At 37.9% G+C, this 20267-nt stretch overlaps 1 protein-coding gene and 1 long non-coding RNA gene across 5 annotated transcripts in view; one reads left to right on the top strand and one right to left on the bottom strand.

The window, feature by feature from the left end:
* LOC122157062 overlaps positions 1-19778 on the bottom strand; it is a 245839-nt gene extending 226061 nt beyond the window's left edge. For both annotated transcript variants that reach the window (XR_006167765.1, XR_006167766.1), the window contains exons 1-2: positions 19583-19778; positions 7690-7753 (exon numbers count right to left, since the gene is read on the bottom strand). This is a non-coding gene — a long non-coding RNA (uncharacterized LOC122157062). The remainder of the gene's footprint in view (positions 1-7689; positions 7754-19582) is intronic.
* NDST4 (N-deacetylase and N-sulfotransferase 4) overlaps positions 1-20267 on the top strand; it is a 158185-nt gene that overhangs the window by 67326 nt on the left and 70592 nt on the right. For 2 of the 3 annotated variants that reach the window (XM_042812442.1, XM_042812439.1), the window contains exon 4: positions 1829-3072. In XM_042812442.1, the coding sequence (XP_042668376.1) occupies positions 2092-3072 (981 nt within the window). In that variant the 5' untranslated portion in view covers positions 1829-2091. The remainder of the gene's footprint in view (positions 1-1828; positions 3073-20267) is intronic. The other variant, XM_042812441.1, reaches the window with a different exon arrangement.

Genomic DNA, 20267 nt, shown 5'->3' with positions numbered 1-20267 from the left:
GGACTGTAAAGTACTTATCACTCCAAGTACAGAAGAGAAACTGAGAGACAAGTTCTCCAAAGCACTCCTATCTTTTTCTTTACTTTTATTAGTTTCACAGTCTAAAAGAGAATCTGTAAACCCTTTGCAGAATACTGAAGTGCAAAATTATGAATTTGACGTGGAACTAGACCCTATGGTTAACTGACATTTTCTTTCTCATTTTATTACACAATCTTTAGTTATTCCTAGTTATAATAGTAATAAACCAGTTTAGCCAATAAATGGCCATAAATAAAAATACCATTGTGCTCAAGAAACTATGTTTAGACTTTTTTTTTTTTTTTTTTTACCCTAAGAACATGGGAGAATTCTGCTGTATTAAGATAAAATGCATAGGTTGCCCTGAAAGTAATTCCTCCTATTTATTTCCTTGGAAACTATAACAGATAGAAGACCATACTATTTGATAGAGCAAATTCTCAGCTACAAAGCATTGCTTTTCAACATTGTCACCACCATTGGCTACGCATTTTTGCCAGCAATGAGTAAGAGCCTTATAAAAAACCACATCAACGGAAATGACCCACTGTTCCACAGCTGCTATGACAGCATTGTCACTAGGATAATGTCGCCCATGCAGTCCATCTTTCATCAGCCTGAACAGATGGAAGCCAGAAGGCGCCAAATCTGATCTATACAGTCAGTATGGTAAGATAGTCCAGCCTAGATTGGCTAATGTGCTCCACAGTCTTCAAAGAGGCATGGGGCCTGGCATTATCATGTTGCAAGAGAAAGACTGTCTTCTTCTCTCACCTGACTCTGAAAGATTGAACTTTCAGCTTAGTCAGTATCATTATGTAGTGGTCAAATTCATGGTTTGTTCAGGTTCCAGAAAATCCAGAAGGATCACCCCTTTCCTATCTCAAAAGTGCACATCGCTTTACCTGCTGAAGGCTGTGTCTTGAGCTTTTTCTTTGATGAAGAATCTGCATGTCATCTCTTCATGGACAGCTGTTTTGACTCCAGCTGATAGTGGTGACACCACGCCTTGCCACCAGTAATGATGTGTTCTAGGAAAATGTCACCTCCAGCTTTATGTTGCTTCAATAGGTCCTGCCAAATTTGTATATGTTGTTCTTTCTGTTCCTGTAAGCATTCATGGAATTCACTTGGCACAAACTCTGCAATATTACAACACCGCCACCAACATTTCCAACATATTGAATCTGATATTCAGCTCCATACACAGTTCCTTGGTCATAATCCTTGGCAGATTATCAGATCATCTTATCAGATGAGCTGATCAAGATGCTCTGCATTTTGTGGTGTAATAGCTGTGCACGGTTGTTGGAACGTGGCTTGACTTTCATGTTGCTGTCATCACTGCTGAAACACGCTACCCAGCACCACCTCACTGTGCTCACATCCTCTGGTCTCCAGAAACATTCAGCAAGAATTGATGCATGTCAACAGGTGCCATTTTTCTTCCACATGGAAGAGTTTAGTGGCACACCTTTGCTTCATACGCACTTCCATGTCAGACACCATTATGTCAGACTAACCCCTCTGCTGCCATCTCTCGTACTGCAACAAAATGTAACAGAATATTGGCAGGTAAGTTCAACCTCCACTGCCGTATCATCAACATCCACCACTGATGTTGTGAGCCAACATAATAAAATAGAAGCAGCTCTGGTATGTTAAAGAAAGCAAGCAACATTTGAACTGTTCAAATAGTGCTTGAGCCTCCCTCTCAACTTACATCGCTGATATCATTGTCTTTATTAACATGCATTTTTAATTGCTTTATGGATTTTATTTACTTTTATTTTACTTGTTGTTGTAGATAATGTTAAGAGTTTTCTTCATTGATTATTGGCAACTGCTGCATTCTGAGAAAGCCTCTTTCAATTTAGCTTTCCAGATCCTTTGATTTCCTGCTCCAACAGCTTTATAATCTCTCCAACAACTTCATAAATGCACTGCAATGGTCACATGAACGTCTCAGGAGAGGAATCAACACCTCCACGTCTCACTGTTATTATGGCACTTTAGAAAGAGAAAACCAAAAAGAAACAAGTCCAGGTCAAGTTGGAAGTCTTACAAAAGATGAATCTAATAGTGAGGCTCCGAAGAAGTTTCAGAACCCTGGTCATTCTCCTGGCTGCCTTCTGCCTAGCAAGTATTGTCATTTCTGCCTATTACCTGTACACTGGCTACAAGCAGGAGATGACTCTTGCAGAAACCACTGGAGAAGCAGAGTGTGAACATCTCAAGCTTTTACCATACAGGTCCATGGAGCTGAAAACAGCTAAACCAATTGATCCATCTAAAACTGATCCCACCATCCTTCTCTTTGTGGAAAGTCAGTACTCCCAGCTGGGACAAGACATCATAGCCATCCTTGAATCCAGCAGATTTCAATACCACATGGTCATTGCTCCTGCCAAGGGAGATATTCCCCCTCTCACAGACAATGGAAGAGGAAAATATACGATTATTATATACGAGAATATTTTAAAGTATGTATCCATGGACTCATGGAACAGAGAGCTTCTGGAAAAATACTGCGTGGAATACAGTGTTAGCATAATTGGTTTTCATAAAGCCAATGAGAACAGCTCCCCAAGTACAAAACTGAAAGGCTTGCCATTACATCTTTACAATAACATTGCCCTCAAAGATTGTGTTGTAAACCCTCAGTCTCCCCTTCTGCGCATTACCAAAGCACCAAGGACTGAGAAAGGCCCACTGCCTGGTGAAGACTGGACAGTTTTCCACTTCAACCATTCCACCTACCAACCTGTGCTTTTAACTGAACTGCAGACTTCCAGGCCAACCCCCATGGCATTGCCAAAGGCTGCTCTGTATGCAACTGTCATCCAGGACATGGGGCTTCATGATGGGATTCAGAGAGTTCTTTTTGGAAACAACCTGACTTTCTGGTTGCACAAGCTGATCTTTATTGATGCCATCTCTTTTCTGTCAGGGAAGAAGCTCACACTGTCCTTGGATAGATACATTCTGGTTGACATTGATGACATCTTTGTTGGGAAAGAGGGAACAAGGATGAATGTCAACGATGTGAAGGTAAGGCAAGAACTGGGGAATACCATCCTGGATGCAAACATGTTCATTGGTAACAAGGAGATAAAGGGTAAAAAAACTGAGAGTCCCACTTCCGTTTAAAGGCTCAAAGTACATAATTGTACCCAGCAAACACAGAAACAGCAACCCCAGGCTGTTTTAAATGTCTCTGTACTCACATGCATACAGAGATGCATTTAAGTATCTTGAATGCATGGAGATGGCCTCAAACAATAAAGTATATAGAAAAGATATTGACCACCTCTCACTCCTGTAAGTCCTGCTCATTTGAGAAAGTGGATAAAAAAGAACAAAAACATTTGAATACCTCACATAACCATTTTTTTCTCTCCAAACTAAGACAAAGGCACCTCCATTTCTGGAGCAAATTTACTGATGAGAACCCTGAACTCAGATAAGAATGCATTTTACACTGCATTAATTTTCCCCCCCTTTGAATATACATACATGTGTATGTCTGCTTATGATATATATATAAATTCCATTTATATGCATTTGCTGTTATTTCTGTCATTATTAATGAAAGATTGTTCATTTTTTACAATCTCCCGTAACTATCACTATATCAAAATAGAATAAAAAAGGAATGGAAAAATTGGTCACAGTTTGACTTTCAGTGCTTAGCAGGACAATTTTCATTAACAGATAAGTATCCAAAGTTACTAGTGATAGGTTGAAAGCACAGCCTACACTTAAGCAAATGACCTAAGTATCTGATAAGATGAACTGCTCACAGACTATTTTTTGGAGGATTTTTCAAACTTATTTTCATAGTCTTTAATACTCAGAGACTCAATTATATCTGTTTAGATTAATTGTTTAGATTAATTCTTAAAAGTGCATGCACTATAGGAAGACATGCAGACTTAAAGAGGTAAATAGACAGAAGTCTATACTGCACAAATAGACAGAAGTCTACTGCATGAAAATTACTTTATTGCGATTTTCCACATGCATGAGAATCATGTTCAGATATTAACTGAAGCTCCTAAGCATGCAACATTACATTCTCTAGCCTTTATTATAGAATTTTCATGTAAATACTCTACTGCTTTTGTGACCAATAAATTGGTCACTGTTTTTTCTTTTTTTTTTTTTTTTTTTTTTTTTTTTTAAACACCTAGGTATCTATTTTGTTTCTTAATACTTATTTCCAGTTCCATGAGCTTTACATTTGCCTGCCAACTCATCTGGATCACTAAGAGAGTGATATAATAGCCTCCAAAAAGAGTAGTTTCATACAAATAAAACATTGGAAAACTATTAATCAAACCAGGAGTATGATAGATCATCAGAGCAGCATCCAGACACTTAAAGAGCCTGCATTAGATATTCCTGGTGTCTTGTGATCCAAGCGCTATGCACAAGCTAAGTGATCAAGTGTTTCCTCTGAAGAAATGTATGATAAAACCCACTGAAAAAGGGCCCATCTAAAAGAGGAAATTAGCTGAAAATGCAATTGTGGAACAAGTTTTTCCAAGTGGAGCTTTTTGCACACACAGCTTTTAGAGCCTTATCTACATTGATTAAGAAGTCCCTATTACTTGAACAGAACATCCACATCAAGACACTTGTAAATTCAAACCATACTGTCATCTGAAATAATCTCCAAGCCCCAAGAAAAGCCCCATATCATTTTCCTTTTTCATCCAGAAATCAACAACGCTAGTAGACAAACATTTCACTTATGCTTGGCAGAGCAGCCATGTCCCATCATCATTCTTTATGGGAGGTACAGGACAAAACTGGAGATCTGAGGGCTTATGTGAGGAGCTGAATGTCAGAATTCTAGCTGCTAAGAGCATTTAGCATCACCTCTGTATGCTGCACACATTCAGCCATCTGAAAACTGAATAGTCCAGAACACTGAATACCTTAACAACAAGAGAAAGGATCTGCTAGGCTTCAGACTTTAATAGTAATAACAATAAGCATGTTGAGACTTCTCTTTATGGATTATATTCAAGTCAAGTTTTGAAGGGAAGCTTTCATTGTTCCTACCTTTCTCAAGTGTTAAACAAGGAGCCCATCTCCATTGCAATACTACAAATAGTATCATTCACAGGATAAATTCTCTCTTGGTCTCAGAGAAGAAATCACACAACAAACACAAACCATGGTGAGACATCTTTTGCAGGCACATGCTCAGAATCGACTTCCCCATCAGGCATACTTTTGGAAGGGATAATTTCTTTCTCTTTTAGATGATGCTCCATATAAAGAGATTCTGCACCTTGACCATCCGTTACTATTCTGCATGTCAAACTCAAGCTTTCATTTCAAATCAGACTAGACATTCTCAGAATATAGTAGCATTCAAAACAGAATGCTTGCTAATGAATATGACAAAAAAAAAAAAAATCAGGGTGTACTTTAGTTAGTTTACAGTGAAAGATAATTACAGTGAGTTAGAGGAAAATCTCAGAAGTCACTTGGGAAAGAAAGCAATTAAGAGCCAGTGAGCCTGGCTTCACTTCTCACAACAAAGCAGCCTCCTTGGTCAAAACACAAAATAGCAAAGGAAAACAATGTTTAGGAGGCTAATACTTAAGCAATGTCAATATTGTTAAGCACTGTGACAAGCCTGCTCAAAGGGGGCCGTGTTTCCACAGCACAGTTGGAGACTGGCACGAAATACATGGAGGTGACACACAGAGGCAACAGTTGTGCTTGCCTTGTATGTGTATTGCAAGAGTGAAAGCAGGAGCAGGGAGGCGATTCCTCCATTTTCATCTGTGGTGAGGCTGTACCTCAAGTATTATGTTCAGTTTTGGGCCCCTTGTGTCAAGAGAGATGTTGAGGCCCTGGAGCACGTTCAGAGAAGGGCAATGAAACCGGTGAGGGGTCTGGAGCACAGGTCCAATGGGGAATGGCTGAGAGGGTGAGATTGTTTATTGTGAAGAAAAAGAGGCTTGGGGGAGACCTTATGGCTCTCCACAACTGCCTGAAAAAAGATTGTGGTGAGGTGAGGGTTGGCCTCTTCTCCCTGGTAACAGCAATAGGATGAGAAGGAACAGCCTTAACTTGTGTCAGGAGAGGTTGGATGGGTACGAGAAAGAATTTCTTCTCAGAAACAGCGGTGACGCACAGGAACAGGCTGCCCAGGGAGGCACTGGAGTTGCTATCCCTGGAGGTGTTCAAGAAAAGGTTGAACGTTGTGTTGAGGGACATGGTCTAGTGGACAGTACCAGTGGTAGATGGATGGTTGGACTACATGATCTTAGAGGTCTTTCCCAACCTTTATGATTCTGTGAGAATTGTACAGGCTCTTTATGTTGTTCAATGAGAACAAACATTGAATAGGAAACAAACAAAAAATTTAGACCATTTCCTTTCTTTTCCGAGCTGCATATTTCAGGTATATTCAGCACAAAAATCATAGTCTGTATGAACAGTTTTGTGTATATCAACATTCATTTCATCCTATCTCCTGTAACAGATGTTTACAGCATCAGCATCTCCAACATGGACTTATTTATACAGTACTTTAAAAACACACAAAAAACAAACATGAAGTGCTGTTTGTAATGAAGAAGTTTCTCAGCATAGTACAATTCACTGAATTATGCCACATTGCTACTTCTTCAATTCCTTCAGTTCATAGCACTTGTCATTAGAGCTGGCACAGATTTACTCTGCAAAGTTATTTGGGATTCTGTTAGACTCTTAAGGTGCCATAGACACTAGTGTTGCTTGGGAATGCTTTTATATGCACCATATTCCCAGATGCATGCAAGAAAACTGGAAACAGATGCACTCTTCCAAAACCATGTTGAAAATACAGTCAAATAACATCAGTCTATTCAAGCTCTTAGGAATTTCCTCTCAGTGACCAAGTGTATAACTGCCAATCCAAAGGACACATGACTAGAAATGAGTTTTTTGATAACAGTATTCATATGTAGCAATAAAAAGACTAGTAACACTGTTCCTGTGTAATTACTTCTGCAACTTGAATGTTTTTATTCTCTCACAAAGCCTTTCCTCAATTAGGTGCTTCGAGGATATATATATAGTTTTATAAAGGGTGGCATCAGCTAGAGAAACAGAGATTAGAAAACAGAGTTATTATGGGCTCTATTTACCACAAAAGATCTCCTAGTCCCTTGTATTACAGAAGTTGTGCAAGGTCATATCTGGCTAAGTAATTAAACAGGAACTCAGCAGAGCCACAGAAAGCTATTTTCCCAAGCTTTGCAGAGATCTATCTTGAGCTCAGTGAGCCCCTACAAATGAATTCCTCTATTTCCCTTCTGCCAATATATTATCTCTCTGCTTGATTTTAGAAGGCGAAAGACTCAAGAACTCTTCAGTTACTTTGCAGAATTACTGAATTCATGTGCTTACAAATTATTTCAGCTCCTGACCGTATGATGAGTCTATGATAGGCATCAGTGGTTTAGCAAAAACAACTAGAAATATCTGCTTTTGCAGTCTCTGAGGTTGCCACAAAGAAAGAATACAGAATGTTTATCTTTAAATTTCTTTATAAGTGAGCACAAACAGTAGCATTACTCAAACAGGTAGTGAGATCTCATGAAGGATTTTCCTTTGCTACTGTTATTGTACAAAGTTGCAAAATATATAATTTATACTCACCTAGGAAAAGCCCAGAGCAACCACGAAGAAACTTTCAACACCCTCCCAAACCACACTTTCTGATCTGGAAACAATCATTTAAAATAGCACAAATTAAAAACAAACAAACAAACAAACAAACAAAAACCCTCCAAGATCACATTAAAAGCAAACATTCTTCCACCTAAAGTAAATAAATAAACAAAATGCAGAACAGCTTCCCTTCTATGAGCTTCTTCCAGGTGGACCCTCTCAAGAGCAAGCCACCTGCTTCCCTTGCTTTCCCAGCTGAAGCCAATAAGCAGAGAAATTTTTCAACATAATACCAACAGGACACAAAGCCCCTTTCTCTAAAAGTTATGTTTCCCTTTTCTCTGTTGCCTCTAATTGCTGCACAAGGATCATCCTTGTGCTGAGATGTAATAAAATGATGGAGCAATGTTATTGTCCTATGTGTTCTGACCTGGGTGTGGGCTCTGCTTTTCCTAGCAGCATCAAATAACCTGTCTGTATTCTCCCCCATTCTCCTGCTCTAACCTTCAGTTCACTCACTTCAGTAGGAAAAAAAAAAAGCATTAATCTCTGACACCTCCTCGCTTCCACAAGTCTGCACTTTGCCTTTGACTTTAACCATCATTAAAATGCCTAGAACACTTAAAAGGTGTGATTTCTTGCTCATTTTAGTATTTTAAAGACAAGAACTCATGCTGGAGTCACATCTTTTCTGATAATTCCAAATTAAAGAGTACTGGCTCAGCAGGAGTCTACACTCAATAACAGAATCTCTCTAGCATATGCTTTTTCTGATTTTTCTGCAAGGCAAATTGCTTTCAGATAGAATGGTTAGAAATTTCTGGGCCACATTATCAGGTATAACAGAGCAGTATTCAGTAAAAAGCTGCAGGTGGACGCAGGATGGGTAATACTGTGTGCTACATGTTCATGCAAACTCTCAACTTTTGAAGGAAGGAATTTAATAAGCTGCTGTGGACCAATACTCTATTTCTGCTTCAGTTCTGCTGGAATCCCTTCCCTCACATGCTGTTTAGGATTGATAGCAAGAATCCAATCCAGGCATGTGGATAAGGAAGCTCTGTTTGAGAACAGACAATAGTGTATTTCTGCGTCCCTTTGCAGAAATACAAAGTCTTGCAATGTATGCCCAATCTATGTCTTGCAATGTATGCCCAAGTTTCCATAGAAGTTTTGCAGCAGTAGTCAAGAGCAGACAAAGGAGTCTGGGAGGACAATAATGGATAACTGAATTTCTGACCCAGGTTTCTACAGATTTTCTCTGGATGCCCTCCTTTCCTGGAATTCAAGCACAACTGTGGAGAGATGATGATAGAAGTTGCAGTTGCCAAATACTTCCATCTCCCTCCACTTAGTTCCAAATGTACTCATTATCAGTTCCCTAAATCAATCCCCAAAATCTAAAATTCCTGATGCTGTAGATAGGAATTGGAAACAAATCTTATTTTTGATTGTTAATTCATCTGTGTCTTTTACCTTCAGCAAAAGTTGAAGCAACCATTTCCTTTCTGATAATGTGAGATATACTAGCCATTCCTGTCATCCTTCTATAGTAATAAACTCCTGCCAATAAAGTAACCACATCAATGGACAACAACAGGGACAAACTGAAAGCAGAAGATGCACAAGCATTGGAAGTCAGAGCAGACAGCTGAGCATTAGTCATTACAGCCTAAGTATTACCACCACGACACCCTTTAAAGCACTTGACAATGGCAGTGAAGAACACAATGAACAGAAATTCAGAAGTTTCCATTTGGATGATCTTAAAGACTTAAAAAATGAATTTTAAGAGCAGTTGAGAATGCATTATAAGAAAAAATTAATAATCAAGCAACCCATTTTTTTTTTTTTTAAATTGGAGTTTCTATGCCATTCTACATCAGCAGAGATGACTGATCTTTCAATATTTTCCTTGCTGATATCTCTTGAGTCTCCCTGTTCCTTCTGTCCAGTGTTGAACAGTGCTCAAGTGCCTTGTCTAGAAACATCACACAAAGCATTTTATACTTCAGCTCTTTTCTAATTTTGGTTTCAGTAAAGACTGCTCTTTCATTCACAGTTTCAGCACTGACATAGTGAAAAAACACAATTTCTTTGCTGTCAGCAAAACATTTATTTTTCTCTTTGGCAGCCTGGAGGATTGACTGTCTGCCCAGGCACCTTATCTGAATTATAATAGATTTGGGGTTCTCTCATGTTATAGATTTCCCATTAAAGATATGATAGGTCTTCAGCATAAGACTGTATTTTTACTGTAAAACGAGGTCAAGAAACTCCAATTGTCTAGTACTTTCACCCTGTTCATTTAGATAATTACATTGCTTCCACATATCTCACATATTAAGAATACCTCTCTTTTCCCAGAGATCACACTGACTTTTGTGCAGTGCACTTTGATATTGCTTGTGGGAGGATCTCAGAAAACAGACTTTTTTTTCAAGAAAAAGCTTTCACAAAACAAGAAAACAAATTAAAAAAAAAAAAAGAAGATTAAAATCCTTAATTTTACAGCTTTTTGAGCAGCTGTAAGAAGTAGATAGTTTAATGTTCAAAACATAGTGAATTCTGACTTAAACAAACAAACAAACAAACACAGAACAATACATTTCAACATGTAGAAAGGGCATGGGCTCTTTAGTCTAGTTCATTAAGTGTGCAAGAGCGAGTGCTCACAGCCTGTGCCTAGCATTGTTATTATGTGACACAGTCTTATGTCAACCATTCTGTGAGTTTCCTAAGTTCACACCTATTTCCTGAATGCCTTCTGCAGTCATAGGATGTGTCATACTGGAATGTATTTTGAAGATGTATGTTGTTCTCTCTGTTTTATTTAGCTTCATTTAATTTCATTTAATTTGTTTTCATGGCATTTAGGCAATCAGTAAGAGCTAAAAAGCGTGGCTGCTTTATATCAACCTCTCAAGAGGCCTACAGTAACGTGTGTTTTAAAACAACGCATGTTATTTAAAAAGGTGCACTAACAATTGTTCCCTGTATGATAAAACAGTATTGTAAGTGATGGAATACCTTTCAAAAAAGGCTAGCCAATGCAGACGTAAAAAGCAGTCATAATTATTGCCTTAAAAGCACCTGATGCAACAAAAAGCACATTACTATGAATGTCCTATATGCATTGCAGTTGCTTTACCAGCGGTGTTACTTAAGCAACTTCAATTGCACCATTGTCTTTCCATCTCAATCTAGAATTATTAATATCATTTGTATTATTTAAACAATTTGAAAACACAAATGTTCAGAAAAAGTGACTGAATAGAAGGATGGACAAAATAATGAGAGAACAGAAAAACTCAAAGATAAGAAGGAGTATGTTGATACTAAAAATATTCAGCAATAATTAACTGGCAATTTTTTGTACACCTTTAAGACACAATACAGTATGAAAACAAATGTTCGTTTGTGTCTGGTTTTGAATTCTTAGATAGATACATATCTACACATATATGCATATGTCCACACAAATTTATGACTTTTTTTTGTCTCTTCTATTAATGTGGTCATAGATGCCTACAATTAATACTTTTATTTCTAATGTTGCAAGTCTCTACTTGTCTTCTTATCACAGTGGCAGAAGAGTGTAAGAGCTTTTAAGTAAAATGTACCAAATCCCTGAGGGCAGCAGAAGAGACTAGTGTGAGCAGCATGTCAGATTCTGGGCTCAGAATCACTCTGAAGTCCAAAATCAAATTCTAGTAAATGGACTCTTAGTTATAATTCCTGAAGATACTGCATATCAGTGTGCAGAACTTCAAAACTGGTGAGTCATTACAGATAGTGGTAGCAGATAATAGGATAACCTTCAAACCAAAGCTCCTGTTTCCTTTCAGAAAAATAAATGACAGTGGTCAAAAACTGGTATACGAGTATTGCTTTCATTGAGCTGCATGTTCGTCTGTCAGGAGATAGACTTGCTCCAAAGAAAGACTTTCTCTGCTGGGAGACAGGCTTTCTCCAAAAGGCTGGATACTTTTCATAATGGTTTCCTTTTCCTCTGGACACATACAGAGTCCCAATAATTTCACAGAGACCTGAGAACAAATGACCTTCTGACTCCATTCTTCAACATGAGTCATGCATAGCTTGGAATCGTTAGAGTGAATCATATATTGCTTTCAGCAGTCTGTTGGAGAATAGAGCTTTGCATACAAATACTTTGATTCATCTGGAGAAGTTCACTTTTCAAGAAACTATTTTAGTTAGGAAATTTTACATGCAGCTAGTCTAAGAAATAGACAAACAACAAAGAAGAGTGATTTCATTGAACATTTTAAATAGTGACAATTTGATATAATTGTTTTACTGCCAAAGGGGATTTCCATGCGTTGGACAGTTTATTGACTTTTTTTTCTGCAGTGATTGTAAGGACACACAGAGTCAAACTTGATGAAAAAATCATTATGCATTTTATGTTTATGACACCAAATAATATTCTGTGTCCATGTCAACTGGCCAAGCTAAAAAAGAGAATGCATAGCAAAGCATCCAGAATTTGCCAAGAGAGCACAAAGTATAATAAACCTGCCTGATGCATTGTGGTTTTCCATCAGATGCAGTCTAGCTAGACCTCAGTGTCACTTTTTTATCTATGAGCACTGGCAAAACAACAGCGCAAAACGCTTTGTTGAGGCGGAAATCACCTGCAAGAATGTTGAGTTTAAAATCAAGAACACCAGGGCAAGACATGGATTAACTCTTCACCATCTGTGAGATCTCTTGGGAAGACAGACATTTAGAGGACCTAGACATCAGTTTTTGTCTCTCAGATTCTTATGTCAGAGCCTGGGGCAATGCAGTTTCAAAGGATGATGTTAAGAATCTTGGCATCCATAGCCAATGGTTTACTTTCCAGGCTTATAGCTCCTGAATAAGACTAGTATGCACCACACTGTCAGTATCGAATGCTGATCCATTCATCTCTATGTGCAAGTTCAGTTGCACATTATGGTTTCAATTGAATCCAGATTTCTCATATCATTGCCAAGATAGCAAGGTCACTCTGAAAATCATGCCTCCTATTTGTTTCCGTGGAAACTACAGCACATACAGAGAGCAGAACAGCACTATTTGACAGAGCAAGCTTTCAGCTACAAACTAGTGCTTCTTAACACAGTCACCACCATTAGCTATGCATTTTCACTAGTGACAAACAAGAGCCTGCATGCAGCACTCATAAATATCTGCACCAGTGGATGTGATCCACTGTCATCACTGCTGAAACACACCTCCATCACCTCAGTGTGCTCACATTCATTGTTTGGACTCCATCAACATTCAGTAAGTGCCATTGAATGTCAATGGCTGTCATTTTTTTTTCTGCATGGAAGAATTCAATGACTCTCCTTTGCTTTGTATGCACTTCCATGTAAGACATCATTCTGCTAGGCTGCCCCACATGGAGACAAAATAGAAGAGAAAATAGAATAGAAGAGAGGTGGGAAGGCTCAGGCTCTACTGCCATACTGTCAATGTGGGCCAGCAGAATAGGAGACATTACTTTCAGAGCAGCCCTCATGTATAGCAGAATGAACTTGAAATAGCTGAAAAATCACTACGTTCTCCATCATCGGGCTCAATCCCATAGGCTTGTGTCACTGCTCATGTCTCAGCGTGGGCCAATTGGTGTTTTCAGCCCCAAGTATAAAGTTCTTTTTCATCTGCCTCTGTTGTTTCCATTTGAATGGAAATATTCCTATTGAGGAAAAGTACAGAGCTGTTATGTGGAGCTAGCAAATTGCAGTACTCACAAGAAGTCATAAACTAGTGAAAATGCACTGCAGTGCTGGGAGGTTCCTGAAAAATCTTCCCCTTCCACAGATCCCAGAGCCCCCTTGCTTAGGAGTTTTGTAAGACCACTTCATTTTCTTTCTTTGCTGTGTAATGTGTGCATGCATGGCAGGACCTGCTAGGGTCTGGATATTAACATGTGTCAGATGCAGCCCCCTGCTTTGCTGAACAGGGCACCCTGACTCTCTTTGCAGCAATCACTGCTGCACAGCTACTTTGAGCCCCTTCAGAGACTCTCAATTCTTTCATGTGTTTTTGCTGCCAGTACAGATTACTCACTCACCAGGTCTGTTTTTATTTACTGCTGCACACATGCTAGAAGCAACAAGGTTCTCCATTAAATCTCCCTGCTTTTTTACTGCCAGCCCATTCTCAGTTCAATAGCAGGATGCCAATATCAGTTTCAGCTTATCCTTCATTTTCGTTTTGTGGCCTTTATGTCTTATCTATCTGCACATTTCTTAGCATTGCTATCTACATCTCTCTTACAGTGCCAGTTCCAAAAGCACAGCGGTACCCTTCTGAAGAGATGCACATGCATGTAGCGTGGCTCTGTATCGAACTGTAATCATTTTCAGCAGACAGCAAACACAATTACTGCATAAACGCGGAAGGTGAGAAGAATAAAGCTATTCCCCTGGTCCAAATGCACAAGGCAATGCTTTTCCAGAGATTTACTTAGATAAAAGAAGTAAAAGTTATTTGAGAACTGTTATCCATAGAGCATCATAACCCAGAGAAAGGTGGCAGTCTTTTGTTCTGGAAACACTGTCCTAATAAACTAATACACCTCTATACATTTAATCTTCTTAACGGTGGCAGAATATGCAGTGCTCCTAGATTCAAGTGTTGTAAGTATTTATGAGATTAATCAGCACAGGACCTGCCTATGCTAAACGCCTTTTCAAATATTAAAATTGTATGCATTTTAAAAGTTCTTGTTTTTTTCTTCTCTCATTGAAAATGACATTGTAAAAAAAATCTTACTAATTCTATGACATTCAGATGAAAATGATTTTTCGTTGCTAAAATTAAATAAGGATTATTTTCATTCTCTCATGGCTGATTTGAAACACTAAATAATCTCATGTCATGATATTATAATGTGTCATTACTTGTAGACGAAAATTCTGTGCCTGTAATAGAGAAATTAAATACAAAAATGATAACTTAGAAAGTTGCAATATTTTATACAAAATATTTCATAAAAGTTAAGAATTTATCTCAAGTAATGACAGGATGAAAAAAAAAAAAAACTTTTTTTTAACCATAATTGCATTTTATTTTCAAAATAAACAAAAATCTGAAAAAAGTAATTCAAAATTTCTACAAAACCAATATGAGTAAAAACACTCCAGAAATTCCTAAAGTGTTTTTTTTTAAGGATTTGATTTATTGCAAAATAGCGCATGGATTAAGGTTTTCTGATTTGATACTCCAGCACTAATTATTGAATAGTATGGGGTACAGCAAGTAATTCTGGTTAAGGTTGGCAAAGAAAGACTGCCCAGGCAGCGTGGTGTCCTTCCCACCTGAGGTCGGAATAGTTTGTCCATTTCTGTGGCCAGCAATGTTGAATGAAAAAGGCATTATCCCACTTCTGGCTCCTTTTAGATTTGAAGATTAGGATTATAGCTTTCCTTCTTTCCAACCTGTTTACCCTTTTATTTATCCTTGTACAAAAGGGATGAAAACACCTTCTGTAACTGCAAAGAGGCAAGGCAGGGGAAAATGAAGTTTTTATTCTTCTTATTTGATCAATTTGGACTTCTCCAATGAAACAGTTTCCCATGGCAGAATATTGATTTATTAAATGCAGAATGTTCCACAGGAATGAGATTTAAACAAAATGGCATTCTGTTAACTCATCTGCTCTGGCAGACTGAAGAGAAAGTGAATGATTTGAAGAATATTAAAAAAAAATAATTTCAAAAAATCATAATTAAATGCAGCTTTGGAATTGCTGTTCTTCCAGAAATTAAAAATGAAAATAATTCACAGTGTGTTGAGAGACATTTTTAATATGAGAATACCCCAGAAAAAATGGGTATTTCAGTTTTGTACTGCCTCTTCATTTCACGTAAAAGCCAGAATCATTACTTTAACTTTTACATCGCATATTAAATCAAAAATGTCAACATTTAAGCAATCTTTAAAAGTTCGCTTGATATTATAGTTGAATTGCATTGACTGAATCAGATTGAATCAAAGTCATAGGCTTCAAGGACTTATGTTTTCGACCTCAAAACATCAGAGCTTTGAGTAAAGACTATATAAAGAATATTTGAATTCACATTGTTGACAGCATACAGTATTTGCTTCCCTTCCCTGAAACTCATGAAATATTGGCTCTTAAAACTGTTAGCGATTCTTGAAAGCACAAGTGCTTTTTTGGTTGAGGTCCAATTGTTTCAACAGGGTTTGTCTCAGTATAATTTTCCATTCCCTGGGTTTTTAAGCTCCTCACAAGTCTATAGGCCTGAACATTAGTCTGCTCATTAATAGCACAGACATAAAGCCAAGCTCAGGATTATTTTAGGTGGTAGAAGTTTTGATATTGATTTAAATATCAAGAGGCTGGCCTCAAAAATATTCTCTGCAGAAGCAGCTCCAGTTGTGATCCTCAGATGGTCCTGTCTGGCCACCTCAGAGTTCTTGAGTCCCTCTCCTCCTGCTATAAGCAGGCACAAAAAACTCCAGTCTGGAAGTCAAGCCAGACCTATGACATCTGCCTTGCTTAATGCTGCAAGTGCACAAGGAGAATAATAAGGCAGGAATCACAGATGAGAAGGAGGCTATGGGATCCCAAGGGGAAAGCAGCCTAGTAAAGTACAGAATGTGGGAGAATGGCTCAAGGGAAGAAAGTCAAAGCAGACCCTGGAGGAGGGTTGTGTTCTCACCATTTTCCTGTAATACTGTGTCCCTAAGGGCTACAGGGATGGAAAACCTCCTTTGTAAAATCTTTACAGTAGATTTGTCATCAAATTATCACAGATGTTTGGAAGTTAATGAACTATACAGGAATAAATAAACATTAATTTATACTTATTTGTAATTGATACAGGTTAGATAGTCTATAACATAATTAATTTAGAATATGATTAATGAAGGTCCAGACACGTAAACTGCTGAAACTATATTGTACATGGTTAACAATAAAAGCAAATTAAAAAAAAAAAAAAGATTCAGTTGCAGAATGTGAATTCTTTAATATAGAAGCTCTGCATGTGTCTTCCTTACAGCATAGCTCAAGATTTATGTGCATCATAAACAAATATTTCTGTGTTATTATAAAGTGTAATTCCATTGTATTTGTTATTAGGAAAGGGAATAAGGCTTCCCATATGCTTTCACTGCTATTTCTCTTCTAACTGGGAATGTGCTGGACACATTATCAGGAAATGCACTCTTACCCATCACTGGTGTAAACATTGTGAAGTGGGTGCTAGAGGGCCGGTCTGTTATAGACTGGAAAGGCTTTACCCTCTGCCTTCAGGCAGCAGGTCCGTTCCAAAGCTGAGCAACAAGAGGCAAAGCCTTGGACTAATGACATGGTGTGATTTGTTTACCTAATATAAGGAATCATTTTGAGCTGATACACACATTGACTTCACAAATGTAATAAGATGCTGGAGGGAAGCTTAGAAATTTTCAAAGACCTTGGCTGAGACAAGGATGTAACATTACTTTACATTCAAGCTACTTTTTTTCTCTCTGCCCAAGATTTCTTGAGGGTAAGGGAAAATTCCTTTCTTGTCTTTTGTGTATTGATTGTTGATATTAAAGTGCGATAAGCCCCAAGGAAAAAAGAAAGTGTCTTTAGTAAAGAGAGTTTGTTACTGTTTTGCCATTACTGTTATGGTTCGCATTGTTAGGGCATGAGTGCACCCAGCCAGCCCCTGTATACTCCACAGGGCATTCTCCAAACTCAAACTCAAGCATAAGCAAAAACTCAACATGTTCACATGATGGTACAAGTTGATGGTGCTGATCAACTATCCTTTTACTACTCACCAGATTGGAGTAAAGTCACTTGAAACCATTTAACTGGCTAAATGTGTTGTGGGAAAATTCTTGGCTAAATCATGTACCTCCATAACTGCTTTTTTCATAACTTGCTTTTTCAACTGTTGTACTGGACAATATTCTGTGTTACACCCGTGTCAAGCTTGTGAATGTGAAAAGACTACAATTCACTGCAATACATACAGACACAAATGTGCATGTGTACATCTACACTACACAAGAAGGCTGGAAAAGGTTTGGCATAGAACAACTGAAATCAGTTTTCTAATCTTTTCTACCAGCAAACTGATTATAAAACAGTTGAATCCCCTTACACAGAAATACTCTCTTTTCACTCATTCTGTGGCTGTTTGCTGATCCTAAAACCTCAAACCAAAAAGGCCTGAGCATGAAACACGCTGAAAGAGGAGAGGAGCTGCAAAGGAGGGGGAATGTAGAGTCTAAGGAAGAGCTTAAGCAAAAGGAAGATTTTCCACAATGGAAAATAACACCTATTTTTGTTCTCATCTTATAGTTGCAAATTCTTTTCAGAATTTGCACGTATATCTTGTCAAACAATCCCATTTGGGTAGCAGAGCATTAGCCAAATGAAACCTATCAGAACAATCCAGTATTTATGATTTCTAAGCATCTACTCCCATATAAAATATAATTATGGCACTCCCCCACAGCTGTGAGACTAATAGCACCTCTCCAGAAATGACTGGAAATTTAGTGTAACGCCTGTAATTAAAAGGCATATACTTTGCTGAATATATTTTTCACAGTTTAATGAACCTAAGTTACATGAAATCATATTTTACACTGCAAGTGCCTACACTGTTTTCAATGGGAATATTTAGAGAGAAAAACGCTACCTGTAATGACTAAGATTTAAAGTGGTAAGATTTAAAAGTTATCTGGCTCAGTAATGCTACTTTCAGCCTACCAGCTATGTGCATGAGAGCTTTAAAATAAGAATATTTTTAAAGAAAACAAAAATCACAAAGAAAGAAAGAAAGAAACAATCTCCCTGTCTTTTCTGTGCATCTTTCATTTTCTAAAGTAATTTTATGATGGTATTTAATATTCTGGTGAGCCTTCTTGACTGTTCCTGAGAGTAAGTTATTCACCATGAAGATTAACAGCTGATGTCCTCACTGATGTGAAAACAGAAGTATATGTATGTATACTGTAAGGTTTATGAAAGGATTCAGAAACTTCAGCAACACAGATTTTCAGTATATTATCACTGTCATCACACTTTGTGCTTGGAAGACATACTCTTCTTCTAAGGTGTGGTTTCAATCTTCCAGCCAAAATTATGAACTATAGAAGATTTATATACTATGAGAATAAGTTCTGATACAAATGAACAGTTGGTGAAAACAGTAAGAAATTTCAAAATTATTTTACCATTCAAATACAGACATCATCCAACGAGTAGTAAAAGATATCAGTAAACAACCTCTGATTAAAACATGCTTTCTGGAAATGTTTACTTCTCCTTACAAATAATTCATGTTGCGTACTAATGGCATAGCACACTATTCTTCCTGTGTAATTTAGAAAAGCAGGGATTGAAGAGCTCAAACAGAGAACAAGCATACCTCTCTAACAGGAAATATTTCAAAGATGCACAATGCTTGGGGAAATTCAACACATTCCAACAGCAAAAAAGGTTGCTTGTCAGAAGCAGTTTTAGGAGCCCTGGGGATAAAACATCCCTGTCAAGAATGATTTAGCAGTACCTAGAAAGGGATGAGCTCCATCAAACACTAGGAAAGTCATCCAAATCCTCTTTTACTCTCTGCTGGCTAAAATTTCATGCCAGACCTCCCACCAACAGCAGCTCCGTTTGCTTAGGGTCACCTCCAGAGCCGTGCAAGCCAGGCTGGTGGCTAGCTCAGTGGCTGAGAATGTGCCTGTTTGATGGGCACCTATGAAAGGGTGAACTGGGAAGGCCAAAGGGGACTGTCCTGACGTCCTAAATAACATAGGGAACAAGATCTCATCCATCAGTTTAGGTATCCACCTTCATCTGTCACAACCATTAGAAGCCTATACCTACCTGCTGCCAATGGATTTGTCTTTGGTTTTGCTGCCAGACTGAAGGACTCAGCTATCAGAAGTTTCCTTCCTCAGTAGTCACTAGAAGTGCTAAAATAATCCTTCATGCTCTGGGACAATATGTGCATTGCTTTAATACCTCAATAAAATGAGGTTTTCTTGCTGTTGTGCGTTTTTTTGTCCCCCTGTATCTCCAATCAAGTCAAATCTGGAAAACAAACAAACAAACAAAAAATAATAATAAAAAATAAAAATAAAAAAAACCTGCAGTACTTCAGTTCTAGGTACTCTAGCTCTAGGTACAATATTTTTTTTCTTTTTGAAAGAGCGTGATAATACTTTCTAACTGCACATCTATAACCTGACACATTTCCTCTGGCTATTAGTTTGTAGAGATTTGTTCTCCATTTTACCTAAAATTACTTGCTTTTATGATGAAGTAACCTACTGGAACATCTAAAACGGTTCATTTCAAACTTGTCAGCTACATTTGATGATCTGGCTTGAGTTTATTGGAGAATGTATTGGCCTTTGATATTACCATTTGAGAGAACTGAATAGAATAATAACATTATCAGAGTGTGAAAGGAAAAGGATTAGCAAACTTGCTATTGGCAATGCCATTTTGCTTTGAATCTTCCAGATTTTGTCATTGGACAATCTCCTATGCTGCCTGTAAGTACTGG

This window comes from Centrocercus urophasianus, unplaced genomic scaffold (genome assembly GCF_019232065.1).
Source record: "Centrocercus urophasianus isolate 14NV4802_14NV808 unplaced genomic scaffold, USGS_Curo_1.0 seq_13, whole genome shotgun sequence".
NCBI classification, from domain to species: Eukaryota; Metazoa; Chordata; class Aves; order Galliformes; family Phasianidae; genus Centrocercus; species Centrocercus urophasianus.
This window is presented reverse-complemented; position numbering and strand designations above follow the sequence as displayed.